The sequence below is a fragment of the Patiria miniata genome, unplaced genomic scaffold (genome assembly GCF_015706575.1).
Source record: "Patiria miniata isolate m_02_andy unplaced genomic scaffold, ASM1570657v1 HiC_scaffold_24, whole genome shotgun sequence".
NCBI lineage: Eukaryota > Metazoa > Echinodermata > Asteroidea > Valvatida > Asterinidae > Patiria > Patiria miniata.
In genome coordinates, this window is record NW_024037063.1 from 8,739,495 (window position 1) to 8,754,931 (window position 15,437).

At 42.7% G+C, this 15,437-nt stretch overlaps 1 protein-coding gene across 3 annotated transcripts in view; it reads left to right on the forward strand.

Annotated features, from left to right (window-relative positions):
* The window catches only part of LOC119731588 (N-fatty-acyl-amino acid synthase/hydrolase PM20D1.2-like), a 32,821-nt gene that overhangs the window by 1,297 nt on the left and 16,087 nt on the right, over nt 1-15,437 (forward strand). For 2 of the 3 annotated variants that reach the window (XM_038204781.1, XM_038204779.1), the window contains exons 2-4: nt 7,573-7,852; nt 10,474-10,706; nt 12,254-12,340. In XM_038204781.1, the coding sequence (XP_038060709.1) occupies nt 7,600-7,852; nt 10,474-10,706; nt 12,254-12,340 (573 nt within the window). In that variant the 5' untranslated portion in view covers nt 7,573-7,599. Of the gene's footprint in view, nt 1-7,572; nt 7,853-10,473; nt 10,707-12,253; nt 12,341-13,567; nt 13,825-15,437 lie in introns of all 3 variants that reach the window. The other variant, XM_038204780.1, reaches the window with a different exon arrangement.

Here is a 15,437-nt window from a genome sequence, read left to right on the forward strand (position 1 = left end):
AAGCGAGGGTTGCATTAGCAGAAACTGCACAATCAGCAGCCCGCAAAGCTCCTTTAGAATAGATAGGCAGCACCCGGGTATGTCTAAGCAACCTTTTCATGCCATTTAGAATTGCATGTAGGCCTAGGCCTAGTTTAGACTTTTCCATGGCTGCTACATGTCCCTTCCCTCCGTAGCTAGAGTCTTACGGTGCTACTCTGCAAATGAAGGTAAACAGAGGCGAGATGTTTTCTGTTATGGAATTCCTAAAATCCAAAGGGATTTTCCATTCTTGTTAGAAAACACTCACCATCCCTCAGCCCAATTTACCAAAAAAAACAACAACTAGGATTCTTTGTGTAACGGGGCTATTTAAGGAACATGTAGTGGGCGCGGAGGGTGAGGCTTGGGCGCTATTCTTTTCAGCGATTGTTTTTGTGCATGAGGGCTGATATGCAAATGTAGGTAAACAGAGGTGAGTTTTTTCTTACTAGAATATGAAATCCCTTTGAATTTTAGGAAATTTCCAACACTTAAACTGTGGTGTGGATTTAACGAATTTCTTAAAAAAAAAAAATTAAAAAAAACGCCATAAGATTGTTATTTTCACTTGAGAAGATGATAAAACGTGCCTGTAACTTCCTGTAAGGCTTCATGCCGTACAGGTTGATTATGGTTTAATTGTTTGTGAAGTACAATACTTATCACCACTAAACAAATTTAAATTAAATTACCTGCTATCTAACACCGCGTTCCCACTTGAATTGGGAAAAGGTGGATCAAGATCCGTCATTTTGGTGTGATCGTTATCTTACCACAACGAAACCGTAAGTCGCGTTCCCACTTATGCTTGATCCACCTTTTCGTACGGAAATGTCGAGTCCGAAAGGTCACTCAGTTCGGAATTACGCGCTCCGTGGGAGTGCCAGTGTTGCATGCTAGGCCAGGACGGGTCAGTTTTCAAACAGCGTTATCAGTATCAGAATTCACCGACAAAAATTACGCGAATTCACCGACATAAATCACAGATCCTTAGAGGATCCGGCGTGCATAAATTAACTGGTGAAATCGAACAGCGCCGCTCATTGTGTGACATCATGGCAGAAACCAATGCATCGATAAGGGATTCCCTGGTTCTGAAGCTTCTCATTGGTTAGAAATGGTCATATGATGTACTACGACATCATTTTCAAATTTTCCATAATCAATACTACAGATTTGTCACCTCCGTAACGCGTTATCGGCACTATTCTCATCGCATACTCGTAAGCTTTTCTATGATTTTGTGCCAAAGTGAAGTGTTTTGGTGAGTGCGGACTCAGAGTCATTTATGGATGGAAAAATAAGTAAAATTTCACGAATGAAAAGGGTTTAGAAAATGGACGAATACGCAACGAAAATTGTAAAAGGCCAAGTGTAGTTTAAGGATATACTGTACCACGTGCGCACGCTGCATACATGCGATATGCATGCATCGTGCATGCGCGGTGCTAGCCCGTAGTTCAGCGGTTGTTTATTGTGCATGTTGTGTACGTTGGAAATAGTCACATGAGCTACACGCCCGAAACGTGTTTCTTCGTTCATAAAACTGCAACATTTTCGCGCCACTCGTGCACCGGGCGGATGTTGACAGGTCAAATTGCCGGATCAGATCCACCTTTTGCATTCCCATCTGATCCTGATCCATCTTATAACGGTAAGCGTTCCCACTACACACAATTGCCGGATCTGATCCACCAATTGGGGGATCTGATCCGGCAATTTGGCAAAAGGTGGATCAGATCCCCAATTTGTGGATCAAGTGGGAATGGGGTCTAAAATTACAAGGTCCTCGTTAATCTGTCCTGGACTTTGTCTGTTGTCTATGAATTTTCAGGTATGATGGCACCCCATACGGTCGCAAGACAAATCTGCTGACTGCTCGGGAAGCCTAACGTTTACTGAAGAGCCGTGAAAATGCCAGAAACCTGTCTTGCACTCCAGTTCATCCCAAATCTGAAGATATATGTTTCAAGTTAACGACCAAAAAAACCGGGATGACTGGAAGTGTGACAGAATAAAATGGAAATGCAAAGGGGTACACAAACTACCCAGGACTGATCCACGCGTAGTGAAGCGTTACTACGCCACAAATGATGGCAAGTTCACCAACATGACCAAATGCACGTATCGCCTGCTGGTTGAAAAGTCAAAGTCATATCGTGTAATTGTTTAGTACCTTGGCGATAAGTCCGGCATGGTTTACAGTCCTCAGAATAACAGAACAACCAGTCTTAACAGGCCTCACATGCGGACATGCCCATCCACGCTGAGAAACATCGAGGAACGTTCAAAGACGGACAAACCGCACATCATCTACAGGAACATGATTGCACAACCATGTGAATCCATACATATTCCAATAACTCATCCCAGAGATACAGAGCAATGTCGGAATACAATCAAAGTTTGCAAAAGCAAGAGCAAAATACACAAAGACGAGCTGTACACGGCCTATGAAATTTCATGTCCCTTGAGTCCTTCAACTGGAGCTTTCAGTTATTTCCGGATTTCAGCATTGTGTTCAGCCTACAAATGTATAATCAGTAGGAGCTGAATTTCTTCGATTGGTAGAAGAACCAACGCATGCGCAGTTACCGACGTATCTCAGCTATGATGTAACATTTAATCTTGGAGATTTTTACATGTCGGTGCTGTTGTTCAACCACAGGGCCTTTCAGGAAGCTCCAATCGTAGCACTTGGATTCGTCATTCATCAAACGAAGAGAGAAGAACCACACCAACAATTTTTTTCGAACTTTGCAACAACGTACCCACAACTTGCAAGTAAACCCCTCATCGTAGTGACAAACAGGGAAACATCAATTACCAAGGCTATTGAGAAGGAGCTCCCAAGGTGGATTCACATTCACTGTTGGGAACCATCTTCTGATCGACATCAAATACTGGGTCTCGTGCCACGGTGGTACGCAAATCGACACGCGAGTATACACAAACAACGTGCTCCACATACTGGACAGCCCGTCAGAAGACAAGGCCAGAGAAAAGATCTCAGAGTTTGAATGCAAATGGAGCAAATCCTTCGTGAAATACTTCACTGATCACTACAGGAACCCATCTTCAACGCAGGCGGATGGGCTTTAGAAGAACTGGGGGTGTACTACATGTACCCCTCTACGTACTTGTCTTCACATTCAAACGTGCAACCTTGCCATTGGAAATTGGACAGTTAAAAGAAAGAGATACAGCCTGATCGAACTGAAGAGAAACAAAAGGGGACGAACAAGAGTGGGCCGAAAAAGACCAAGAACTAAAGACAATTTGGAAGTTGATCCTGCTCCAGATTCGTAGATGACGATGCCAGAATCATATGGAGACTGTCGAACCCCACCACCGGATGATTTCAATTCATTTCCAGGGGGGTTTGAATTCAATTCCTCGCACACTCCAAGGACAACAGAAACAGATGGGACGTATGCACGGAAACAGGAAAGTGTCAAGAGGAAACATGCCAGAGGCCACCAACGAGTATACTTCCCGCATGGAAGTGATGCACCCGGCATACATCGGCAAGACCCAACAGTTTCCGCTGAAATCACGACAATAACCAAACAGCAAACCTCCGATTGCAAACACTCACCAACGATGGACGCTGCGGGCACTGAAGATGAACAAGCCCCATATCAAACGTGCATCCCACGATGACATCCACCCCGATACATGGGAAAAGGAGGACTCTCACAAGCACAGAGAATACCTGCGATGAGATGGAACAACCAGCCAGCGAGCACGGTTCCTCGTCCACTAGACGGCTTAGTCAAGCCGAGGAGGCTGCAAAGCCATGGTTAGGTAAACGTTTTCCTGCTGGCATAAGGAACAGCGATGGGACAAATATGGAGCTCGTAAAACCTCTGAGGGGTAAGAATTGGCTGGACGACCAAGTAATCAATGAATTCATGAACATCTGTGCCTCACTGCCATATATTGCTAAGAGCTGGGCAAGAGCCTGCATTTTCCCAGTCCATTTTGCTGAGTGGCTTAGAAAAGGTGGGTGAATGAAAGCGATGCAATGTCCAGCGACATTTGGATCATGCCTACCAATGTTGGAGGTTTACATTGGGTTTTAAGTTTTGTTGTGCATCCAGGAAAGCTGGTGATATACTTGGATTCTCTTCATGGGTACGATGAACGGGCCATCTCTTCCGTCTTGCAGTTTGTTTCCTCCCGCTCCATGATTGTATCTGAGAGGCCCCTGGTTTTGGAGGAGTGGTCCATTCATGGGTACGATGAACGGGCCATCTCTTCAGTCTTGCGATTTGTTTCCTCCTGCTCCATGATTGTATCTGAGAGGCCCCTTGTTTTGGAGGAGTGGTCCATTCTGGCACCAACAGACATCCCACATCAGAACAACAGTTGGGATTATGGAGTTCATGTGTTACTTCGGTCCTTCATTGTGTGTAGCGGCCAGTACCCGATATACTCCCCACAGCATGACATGTCGGAAATTCGCAAATGGATTGCCTGCACAATCGTCGAGGAAAAGCGTTGTTAGCCCAAACGGAAAACTCAGAAACCCAGCATACTGACAACTACAGAGGAATTACGCCGCCATGCATCATCTTTTCGGGTCATGCGGATAGTGGTAGGCAGAGGTTTTCCAGAGGGCTTCACCTCAACACTCAGGTTTCTATGTCAGCCGACAGAGAATCTCTTCAGTTCTGATTTCTCTGTGTGTTGCCTTGGTGGGAATGTATGCGCCCGAAGAACAACAGAACCATGGTGTTGTGTGAAGGTGATTGCCAGGACTGGTATCATGTCACTTGGTACCTGACTCAAATTGACTGAAAATGCATGAAGTATGCTGTATCAATATCGCTGCATCGATATCTGTGAAGTTTTCACTAGGATTAAGCTTTACATTAAGCTCCACAAAAGTTCAGTGGGAACGTTCTTCGTTTCTTGGCAAATGTAAGGATGTGATCTGTCCTCCGTTGACATTTCTGCGCCAACTAAAAGACGATTCCCAAGATTCAATAAAAGCTGATTGTAAAGACCATCCCATACTAGTTGTTCACTTTGGAACATGCAGCTAGGTCGTGATTATAGCCATTGGTCTTATCTATACTTTCACTTACACAAATACACAGCAAAGCCCTTCTTTTGATTTGGCAATAGCAAAGCACACGAGACACTCTAGACAATACCAAAGCATGGGATCATGAAAGTCAACTTATAAATAAAATTTAACAGAAATTACATTCTGTTGGAAAACTTCTACATGATCCCTTCAGCATTTACAATGATACTGGAAATTCAGAAAACAAGCTTCAAAAGGGATCAGCTTGAATTTTAATGGTTCATCTGAAAAATAATAATGATGTGGAAGGTTGAATGACAGAATCACCAATATGGATACTGGGGATGTTGATCTTGGCGAGTTGTTGTTTAGAGCCACACGTTATGAATTTTTGTCAAGTATTTTGCGTGACTTTTGTGGTTAACTTGGTGACTTTGTGGTGAAATTGTAACATTGACAATACTTCCGCAGTGGGACGCTTGTACGACAACACCAACATCCCAAATGTCAAGGGTCCAAAAAGGAGTTCTAGTGCCCCAGTTAGTGGGACTATATCCACCAGTCCTACTGGCAGTAGTATATTTCCACATGCAGTGCGCAATCCGGCAGGATATTTTGGTGACTGAATCAATGGAGATGGAGATGGGCAATGTTGGGTTTCTTGGTCAATGACAGAATTGTGTTGCTCGGCATATAAGGATTAGCTTGGACCCTACTATCGCCAGACCATGTCCCAATGTTAAAAAGGTGATAAGTGGGGTCCAAGTTACTCGGACTAGGGCATCAGGCAGTTTGAGGACTGGGGTGAAATCTGAAGATTTTGATAGGGGTACGAGTGAAAATGGTCAAAACAGGTTATTGGTATCGCCATGTACTCAAGATCCTAGGACCCTACTATTGCCTGACCATCTCCAAAAGTTGAGGGCAATTTGTAGAGTCCTAGTTACTCGGAGTCAGACTTGCAGTGGCTTGTACATAGAGGGAAGTCAAGTGATTTCAAAATGAGGCTAAAGACTAGACTTGTACTTGTCTATCCATGGTCCAACTGTTTTTACAAGACCATCAAGACTGACTTCTTCATTCATTGTCATTAGTCTGGTGCCTGACTATGGAGAAATTTGTAGAAATAGTGGCCTAGTACCCGACATCCTAGATATTTCTTTTGGCACAGTCAGCTGACAGTTGATTGATGCAGTACTGAAGAGTTGTTGGACTGGTTGTTTCTGATGCCAGTCTATTTTCTTGTATTGCATGTTTTCAGTACTTAAAATATAAGTTTTGGGACTCATACATGTCATACCATGGAGGAAGGAATCCATGCTCATACACACCATGTTCACAGAGTGACAGTATTGAGAGTCCTAATTTTCGAACTAGTGGCAACATACCTTTAAATTATAACTAATGCGAGCACAAAGCGTTGACCGCGTTCAGTTTAACCAATTTTTTGAGCAAAAATCATCAGAAAAAATTTTGCAACCTGATACCACTTCCGCGATTGTGGAGAGTCAAGAACATTTTTTAAGTAACATTAGGCATATTTCCTAACAAAACTGGAAATTTTTTTAGTCCCAGATTCATGTCTTATCATCATTTTGGCAATGAATGACCTTCATTGAGATGATATATGAAGAAAAAAGTGGCGTCAGGTTGCAACTTTTTTTCCAAATCGTCATTTAAATTTCCAGATTGGGGATACTCATGTCCGATAGGCTGTTGACGTCCTCTCTTGAGTAACTAACGACTGTGTTTAACTTTATAGAAGTGAACTTTGAAACGAAAGAATACGAAAAAGGCCCCAATACATCCACTGTGCATGTTCAGTGCAGTGCCAGAACAATAGCAAAAAAAAAAAAAAAAATCGGGGATGGTTCATGATACACGCCATGTGCCGATCGTGATGTATATCTGGAACTTTAATTACTAACCATGCTAACCGGTTTAATAAAAAATCTTCCAGAGCCGTGAATTAAAAAGAAAAGGTGTTCCTCTGGTGGCAGCATGATCGGCCAATAGCGTCATGATCGACCAATAGTGCTGCGCGATCGCCCCATTGTACACATTGACCAATCGCACCTAATACACTACTGCCAAATAATAATGTCAAGGAAACAAACATTTCCGTACCTATAAGGTTAGTTTGCCAATGCAATGGTTATGGCAGTTTGGTAAATAAGCACTTTCACAGTAATATGCGGCATCTTGTTCACGGGGCAAAAAGAGCAACGTGAGGGGCATATTGGAATGAACACATGATGACTTGGAAACGCAAAATTTTTGATTGACGTGCGTGCTCAGTAAGGGGCTTTCTTTTTGCCCCGTGAACAAGATGGCCCATATTACCATGAAAGTGCTTATTCCTTCAAAAAATGGAGGAAACGAGACAGTGACCTCGCATCACATTGTAGTGTCGCAAGCGCTGCTCTTGGCCTCGGGGGGGAAAATACTGAAGCATCGGCCTGAAAGTAAATGACTTGATTTCTTTACGAAGTTGTTTGTTTCTTCCCATATTTCAGAAGTGACGTTGATACCATTCCACCAGAATGTTCCTCAGCATTCTCTCTGCTGCTACTGCCGGCCTCGGTGGTCTGGTTGCCATTTTAGTCCTGCGTGCCATCACGGTGAAGTCAAAGCAACCAAAGCCGTCCAGTCTGGCTCCGGATACTTCCCCTTTTGACGGCAATGGGAAGATAGTTAGCAATCTGCAAGAGGCCATCAGGTACGAGACCATCTCTCGGATGCCAGGTGATATCAACTACAGTGAGATTTTGAAGTTTCATGCTTTCTTGCAGAAAGGTAAGTGTGGCATGTAAGCTGATTGCAATCTCAAAATGTTGTTGTTTGACTACTTATAAATAGAGATAGCTGTTCAATAATGTGCATGCATACGAATTGTGTGTTCTGGTAAAAAGTATACACACAAGTATAAAACTAGATGAAAAATTACAAAATCTTTAAATATATATATTACCTTCAAAATTGTCTTGGAAAACGTTGTTTTCTTAAGAAAGACTGCTTGCCAGATTTCATATTCTATGAGTATAATACAGCCTATGACTGTTAAAACCTTAACACGAAACTCAAGAAAAACTTCAGAATGTTCAAGTGAAAGTACGATTTCATTGAGACTTCCAGCTCTGTGTTTGGTATATTTGTGATTGCAGTAATGCCAAGTACGTTTTGCTTAAAAAGCAGTGATAATCAAACCCAGTTTTAGGAGCACACAATCAAAAAAACAATGAGAAAATTTCAATCAATTCAAATCTGAGTGTTGCTAATAATGTGAAATGAATGGCTCGTGAAAGGGAGAAACGAATAGCAGAGTTGTAACGAGTCACTGATTTTTGTGACTCGAGTCGAGTCGAGTCATTTTAAAGAAGTGACTCGAGTCGAGTCGAGTCATTAGGTCAACAAGGTCGAGTCGAGTCGAGTCACAGAGTGTGGTCGAGTCGAGTCGAGTCAAGTCAAGTATTTAGCTCGAGTCAATTCGAGTCACAAATATTTGAACACTAAATTACAATAAAAAGCAACAAACACAAGAGAGAAAGAATACAAGGCACCAGTCTATTACGGAAATCCAAAGACATAAAGTATGCTGTATGGTACCCAACCAACAGTTTCCATTGCTAGCTCACGTCACAGATAAGAAGATGTGAAACTTCGGTCTTATAACTGGTTTGGCTTCGGGTCTAGATTTTGTTGTTCGCTGATCGCTGACAACGTTAAAAGCTAATTGCATTATACAAAACTGTTTCTGATTATTTAAAGGTGGGCCCGTCCATATCCATTTTTTTGTGTGAAATCGGGACATGAATTTAGCCAGCGTTCCACCAAGAACTTCAAAATCGCCCGAAACCAATGATGAAACCACGGATTGAGAAATGCGTTTTAAGTCTGGTTCCGGGTTTAGCATTACATGCTATAGAACCACAAGGTGGGAGTCCGCGACACGGTGTATGTTTGTTGTTTCATTATGGAGGAAGAAAACAGACTGCCGCTGTATATAAACGTACATTATTCGCGAACAATAACGTGACGTGAACAAAAAATGGCAACGCGAACGGCGCAGCGTAAGTCATTGCAAATATTTTTCGCAAGTAAGTTATGCTTTTATTTTGGGACTCGAGTCTTATTAGCCTTCCTCGAGTCGAGTCGAGTCATTCTGATGAGGGACTCGAGTCGAGTCGAGTCATTTGCTTGCAGTGACTCGAGTCGAGTCGAGTCATTTACCCATCGGGACTTGAGTCGAGTCGAGTCGCCAAAAAATGTGACTCGAGTCGGACTCGAGTCGAGTCATTGACTCGAGTCATTACAACTCTGACGAATAGTTGGGAATGTCAGATTCGGTTGTTTTTCGAGACTGGGACCTGGAGTGCTCTGAAATGTGCAAAACTAAATCAGGCCAACTTTACTCAGTCTTTAGCAAGCAAATTTCTCCACAAATTTCAGTGGGCAAAGAAAAGGTCCTCATTATTTCACCAACCAAGTTTGCAGACTCAATTCAATTTTTAAAGGAGACATTTCTTCAATATTTTGCACATGAGAAGAAATCAAGTGATTTCAAAATGAGGCTAAAGACTAGACTGGTACATGTCTAGCCATGGTCCAACTGCTTGAAAAGATTGACCTCTTCATTCAGTGCCATTAGTCTTGTGGCTGACTACGGAGAACTGTGTAGTATAAAGTGACTACATTGTAGTTCCCGGTTCATGCCACATGTTTCTTTTGACACAGTTGATTGCTGCAATGCTGAAGGGGTGTTGGACTAGTTGTTTCAGGTGCCAGTCTATTTTCTTGTATTGCATGTTTTCAATACCTTATTAACCCTTACTCTCTGAGGGTAGTTTACTGCGTGTCAGTTGGTTATGCCAATGCCCTCCAGCTGCAGTTTATTGGCAGATAGTTTGTCTTAACAGTGAAGGCTCCAATTGGCAGGAGTTGGAGGCCCTGGAGGGTGCCTGATACTGACCAGCTGGGGGCACTCACTTTGTTATCAGAGGACTCTCATTGTTCTCTGTGGCATGTATTGGAGTGCCTGTCCAGTTACCCTTGAAATGACATGGCAGATATTGGAGGGCCATGCAAAAAACATATGCCATTTTCTTAAGGCACATAATGGCATGCGTTGGAGGGTCCAGTTGGGTAAGGGTTAAGTTTTGGGACTCTCATACACAGTATTGAGAGTCCCAAATTTTTGGACTAGTTGTTTTCTTATTGTTGAAACGTTAAGTTCCAGTGAAAAAGAAGACAAAAGAAGGTAGTAATAAGAAATTACTCATTTTTTTAAATTTTTTTATTTGTTACACTTACAGTACATCCACCCCTGACAAAATGGTGAACATTTTACAGGAGTGTTAAAAATTTAAATAATAACCTTCATAACGTTACTCAAAACTGTCTTGGTTTGCATTCCACAGCTTTTCCAAGGGTCCACAGTTCCCCATTGGTCAAGAGAGAAGTCATCGTATCTTACAGCTTACTCTACACAGTTGAAGGAACTGACCCCTCTCTCAAGTCTTATATTCTGGCGGCCCACATGGACGTAGTGCCTGTGGAGGGCCAGGATTGGGACGTACCACCGTTTGAAGGGAGGATACAGGACGGTTGCATCTATGGGAGGGGCACTATTGATGACAAACATTCCTTAATGGTAATTGTAGCCTTTCAAAAAACCTTAAACCTAACCCCTACCCCCACCCCTACCGCTACCTTACCCTTACCCGTATCGCTACTGCTACCCTATACCCCTACCCAGTCCTGCTGATTCGAGGTGTGCGATTGCACCCCCATGCCATCGCACGCCTAAAAGCTTCCCGAGAAGTGTGAATAATTGCACGCCTGAATTTCCCTGGACCACAGAATCACACACCTAGAAAATCACACACCTTCAAAAACCACACGCCTAGAAAAATCCGGGTGTGCCTTTTTCCACATGCCTGTGATTTTCAAATCAGAAGGACTGCCTACCGCTAACTCTATACCCCTACCGCTACCCCTACCGCTACCCCTACCGCCACCCCTACCCCTACCCAAACGTAACCCTCACCCTAACCATAACCATAAAGCAAGCTTAGAACCCTCACTCTAACTCTAACCCTAACCATGCATCCATGTGAAGGTTGCTATTGACAAGCATTCAGTAATGGTAAAGGTACGGTTTTACCATATCTCTAACCCTTTTCAGGTATTCTTCAGGTACCCTGTAACTCTAAAAACATTTGCACTAAAGCTGTTGGATGAGCTAAGGAGTTTAAATTTTCGTGATATGTGGCTTTAGAAACGATATCATGCTTCTACCCAGAAATGTCACAAACATGTCAAGAGAACACATATGTCACCATTTCAGAGAAAATTATGTAAATGAAGGTATGACATCAGGGCCATAGCCAGCCTGGTGGAAGGGGAGGGTCTTTTTACCATGAAGTGGACCTTTTCACCATAAAGTAGACCTTATCATGTGTAATAAACAGTTGATTATGCATGGAAATGCATTTTAATGTCCCTTAACCCTACCCCCCTAGGCCCTTTTTGCTAAGAACCATCCTCAATCCTCCAAAATCCTCCAAAATTTTGCAACTCCGCCTAAATTTTTCAAAATTGTCAGACAGTCCTGCCTCAAAATGTTTTCATCGTCAATCCTCCAAAATCCTCCTCATCCCAAAATTTTGCACTCGTGTTTAAATGAAGGATAACCAACGCCAAATCCTTCAAAATCATCAGACAGTCCTGCCTCAAAATGCATTCATCCTCAATCCTCCAAAATCCTCTTGTGCTTCAATCACCATTCATCCTCAATCCTCCAAAATCCTCATGTGCTTCAATCACCATTCATCCTCAATCCTCCAGAATCCTCATTTGATTCAATCACCATTCATCCTCAATCCTCTAGAATCCTCCAAACCTGCCAGGAGGATTTTGGAGGAGTGAGGTGGGTTAGGGTTAATTCCACATCCCCTACTTAAAGGCAAAATTTTACTGTCGCAAATAGGCTAGATCGATTGCTTGTGGTCCAATTAGTAAAACTACTGAAATTCGTGAGGGTAGGATAAGGTAAAATTGGGGTTAGGGGTCATTAAAGATGGGAAAAAATGTGTGCACAAGTCTATGGGAAGACCCAATTATCGGTAAACAATATTATTATTATTATTTTTTGTTTTACCTTCTTGTCTGTGCCTGTCTGTTTCTGAATGTGTCTAGGGAATCATGGAGGCCCTGGAGTCTCGGCTTGAAAGAGGAGAGAAGCCAGTCCGGCCCCTGTATCTGTGCTTCGGGCATGATGAAGAGGTAAGATTCAGTGGAAAGAAAACAACAACTAAATTTAAGCCTAAAAGAATCAGATTTTGGGGTCTTAAAAAGGGAGGGGGGATCAATCCCCTCCCCTTGTTTTCTCTCTTAATTGACTCACTAATTGTTATGAGTTTTTTTGTATGTTGCAGTCACGTTGAGAACATATGTGATGCGATCAAGCTAAATGAGTTGTTTGTCGACCCTGGTCAAAAATGTTTTATTACAGATTTGAAAAGAGCACCATCTCAGCATTATTGCTGTGAAAACCGCATGCTGATACCATCTTGAGTTGAAAAATTATGAAAGTTGGAAAACCAAGAGATGTGATGAAATGATTGATGAAGTGGCCCTATTTTGGCCTGTATCTCCAAATAAAAATTCCCGACAAACGACTCATTTAGCTTGATCGCATCACATAAATGCAAAGTTTTAGCTCTATTGGTCAAAATATTTTGTAATTATAATGATTGATATTGGTCAATGGAAAACAAACTATTTTTGAGTACCCCAAGTTGATAAATATGACGATTTGCCTAATGGCAAAATACCATCTGCTGTAATCCTGGCCAATCCAGTTAGCCAATTCCAGTCTTTCTGTCCAATCTGTACGAGACCTTCACAAGACCAGACAGGAGACCAATTGCAGAGGAAGTGAAAGACCAGCCACAAGGCATGAACAGTGGCAAAGGCATGCCTCTGTTGCAGTTCATTTGAATAGCTTGTGACTTGAATTGAGACTGAACGTCTTGTGCTGGTCTTGTGATGGTCTTGCCTGGTCTTGCGATGGTCTTGAGATTGTCTTGCGATGGTCTTGTGATGGTCTTGTGCTGGTCTTGTGATGGTCATGTGTTGGTCTTGCGATGGTCATGTGATGGTCTTGTGATGGTCTTGTGATGGTCTTGTGATGGTCTTGTGCTGGTCTTGTGATGGTCTTGTGATGGTCTTGGGATGGTCTTGCGATGGTCTTGTGCTGGTCTTGTGATGGTCTTGTGTTGGTCTTGGGATGGTCTTGTGTTGGTCTTGGGATGGTCTTGTGATGGTCTTGTGATGGTCTTGTGATGGTCTTGTGATGGACTTGCGTTGGTCTTGCGATGGTCTTGTGCTGGTCTTGTGCTGGTCTTGTGCTGGTCTTGCGATGGTCTTGCGATGGTCTTGTGATGGTCTTGTGATGGTCTTGCGATGGTGTTGTGGGGTTTTCAACTAAAACACTGATCCGTACCCAAGGTGGGCGGTGTGGACGGTGCATTCAACATTGGCAAGACCCTCCTAGGGCGTGGTGTAGAGGCAGAGTTCCTACTGGACGAGGGGTACACCATCCTGCAAGACGTCATCAAGCACGTCAGTCGTCCGGTCGGGCTGATCGGGGTCTCGGAGAAAGGCAGACTGAATGTGAAACTGAGCGTGGACAGTGCCAATACAGGCCACTCCTCCATGCCACCCGCTGAGACTAACATTGGAATCTTAGCCAACGCAGTTTCAAAGTGAGCACGAGTAGCATGTGACCCAACAAAAACCAAACAAATTGAATCACAAGTTCTAGAGCTACTTTTGGAGGTATGAACTCCGTGCACAAGTGCCCTATTAAACGGTTTGGAGAGTTTGGGGAAACCACTGGAAGGGACATTTGAACGCACTTCTGGTGACGCCTGATGCTCACGCAAGTGCTAAGGCTTTTTGCCAATTCAGAATCAAATCAGTTCCCGCCATAAGCATGTGACCTGGTATGCGCATGTCTCGTCCATTGGGCTCTCAAAAGGGCCATCTACTATTTGTGCACAGAGTCCATCCGCCTTTACACACATTTTGGCTAAAGCAATTCCATGTAAACACTACATTTTCACCGACAAAAAAAGTAACTGCATGTTGACAATTCCACTGAATTACAAACCTCAATGTCAAAATTCCAAAATAGTCATATACAAAAAACCATTGGTCTTTATCAGAATTGAATTCACTTTATGATGAAAACTATAATTATGCACACGATTTACTAAAATTGTCCAAAATGTACATCTGACACTCTGGAACTGTCCACGTACTAATTCATCATCATCACCTTCAAAATCTGCATCATCATCATTATCATCATCGAAATATTCGTCATTATCGTGTCTCCTGTCCGAAAGGCGCGGAGCGCCAGAGATCTCTTTTCCGGGCGTCATTTGATGTCGCTGTTACATAGTCAAGTCATACATGTATTTGGTTAAGGTCTTCTACGATGGAACTGTATCTCAGCCAGCGTGTATGAGGCTTGCCAACAGAACATTCCAACTTAGCACCGTCGATACTAGAATTTTCAATAATCGATATATCTGAAATCCAATATTGAGAATATTAGATATTGATTATATCAAGTAAAAGTTAAAGATCATAAAGATGACACCTGAAATCTCAAGTCCCAATTTTCTCTGGTGCATATTGCTTAAACTTTTTAAAACAGATCTCAGCACTGACAGTTTGTCCAGAACGGGCGGTATCTTTTGAGGTTTTACATTGGGGAGACCGCAAATTCCAGCAAACGCAGAGCACAAAGCAACGCCGCTTGGCATTTCGAAAGGGTTTTTTTAGTCACAAGTACAAGTTGCCACCGAGTTTTATTTTATCAAACAGCAAATGTTAAACACAAAGTAAAAGCCCAAACGTGAGATTTATATTGATGATAATCTGACGCATTTTCGATATCATTTCTCAATTTCAAAAATTTCGATATTTTGATATGACAAAAAAATTGCTGTCAGCTATAGCGATATCAAAATATTATTGAATAATTGAGTAATATCGCTTAATCGGCGGTGCTTAATTCCAACTTGCTGATTTTGGGTCAACATTAAGTCTAAGATGATCCTTGTTGGATGATTGGAGGGAGTCGTAATACCTGTCAAAACCAACAGAGTTACAAGAAGGTAGAGTGTTCAGTTTGTAAGGCTTCTGCATTATTCGTCGCAATTCCTAGTTTGTTGTCTGGCTGTCTGATGTTTTCAGTGGTTCTAAGGGCTCTTCTCGTTTCAAAGTCACTAAGTCAATGAGCCTGGGTCTTATTGATGGCCCATGTTTCTGCTCCACACAGCAATACTGACAACACGCTTGCATTGTA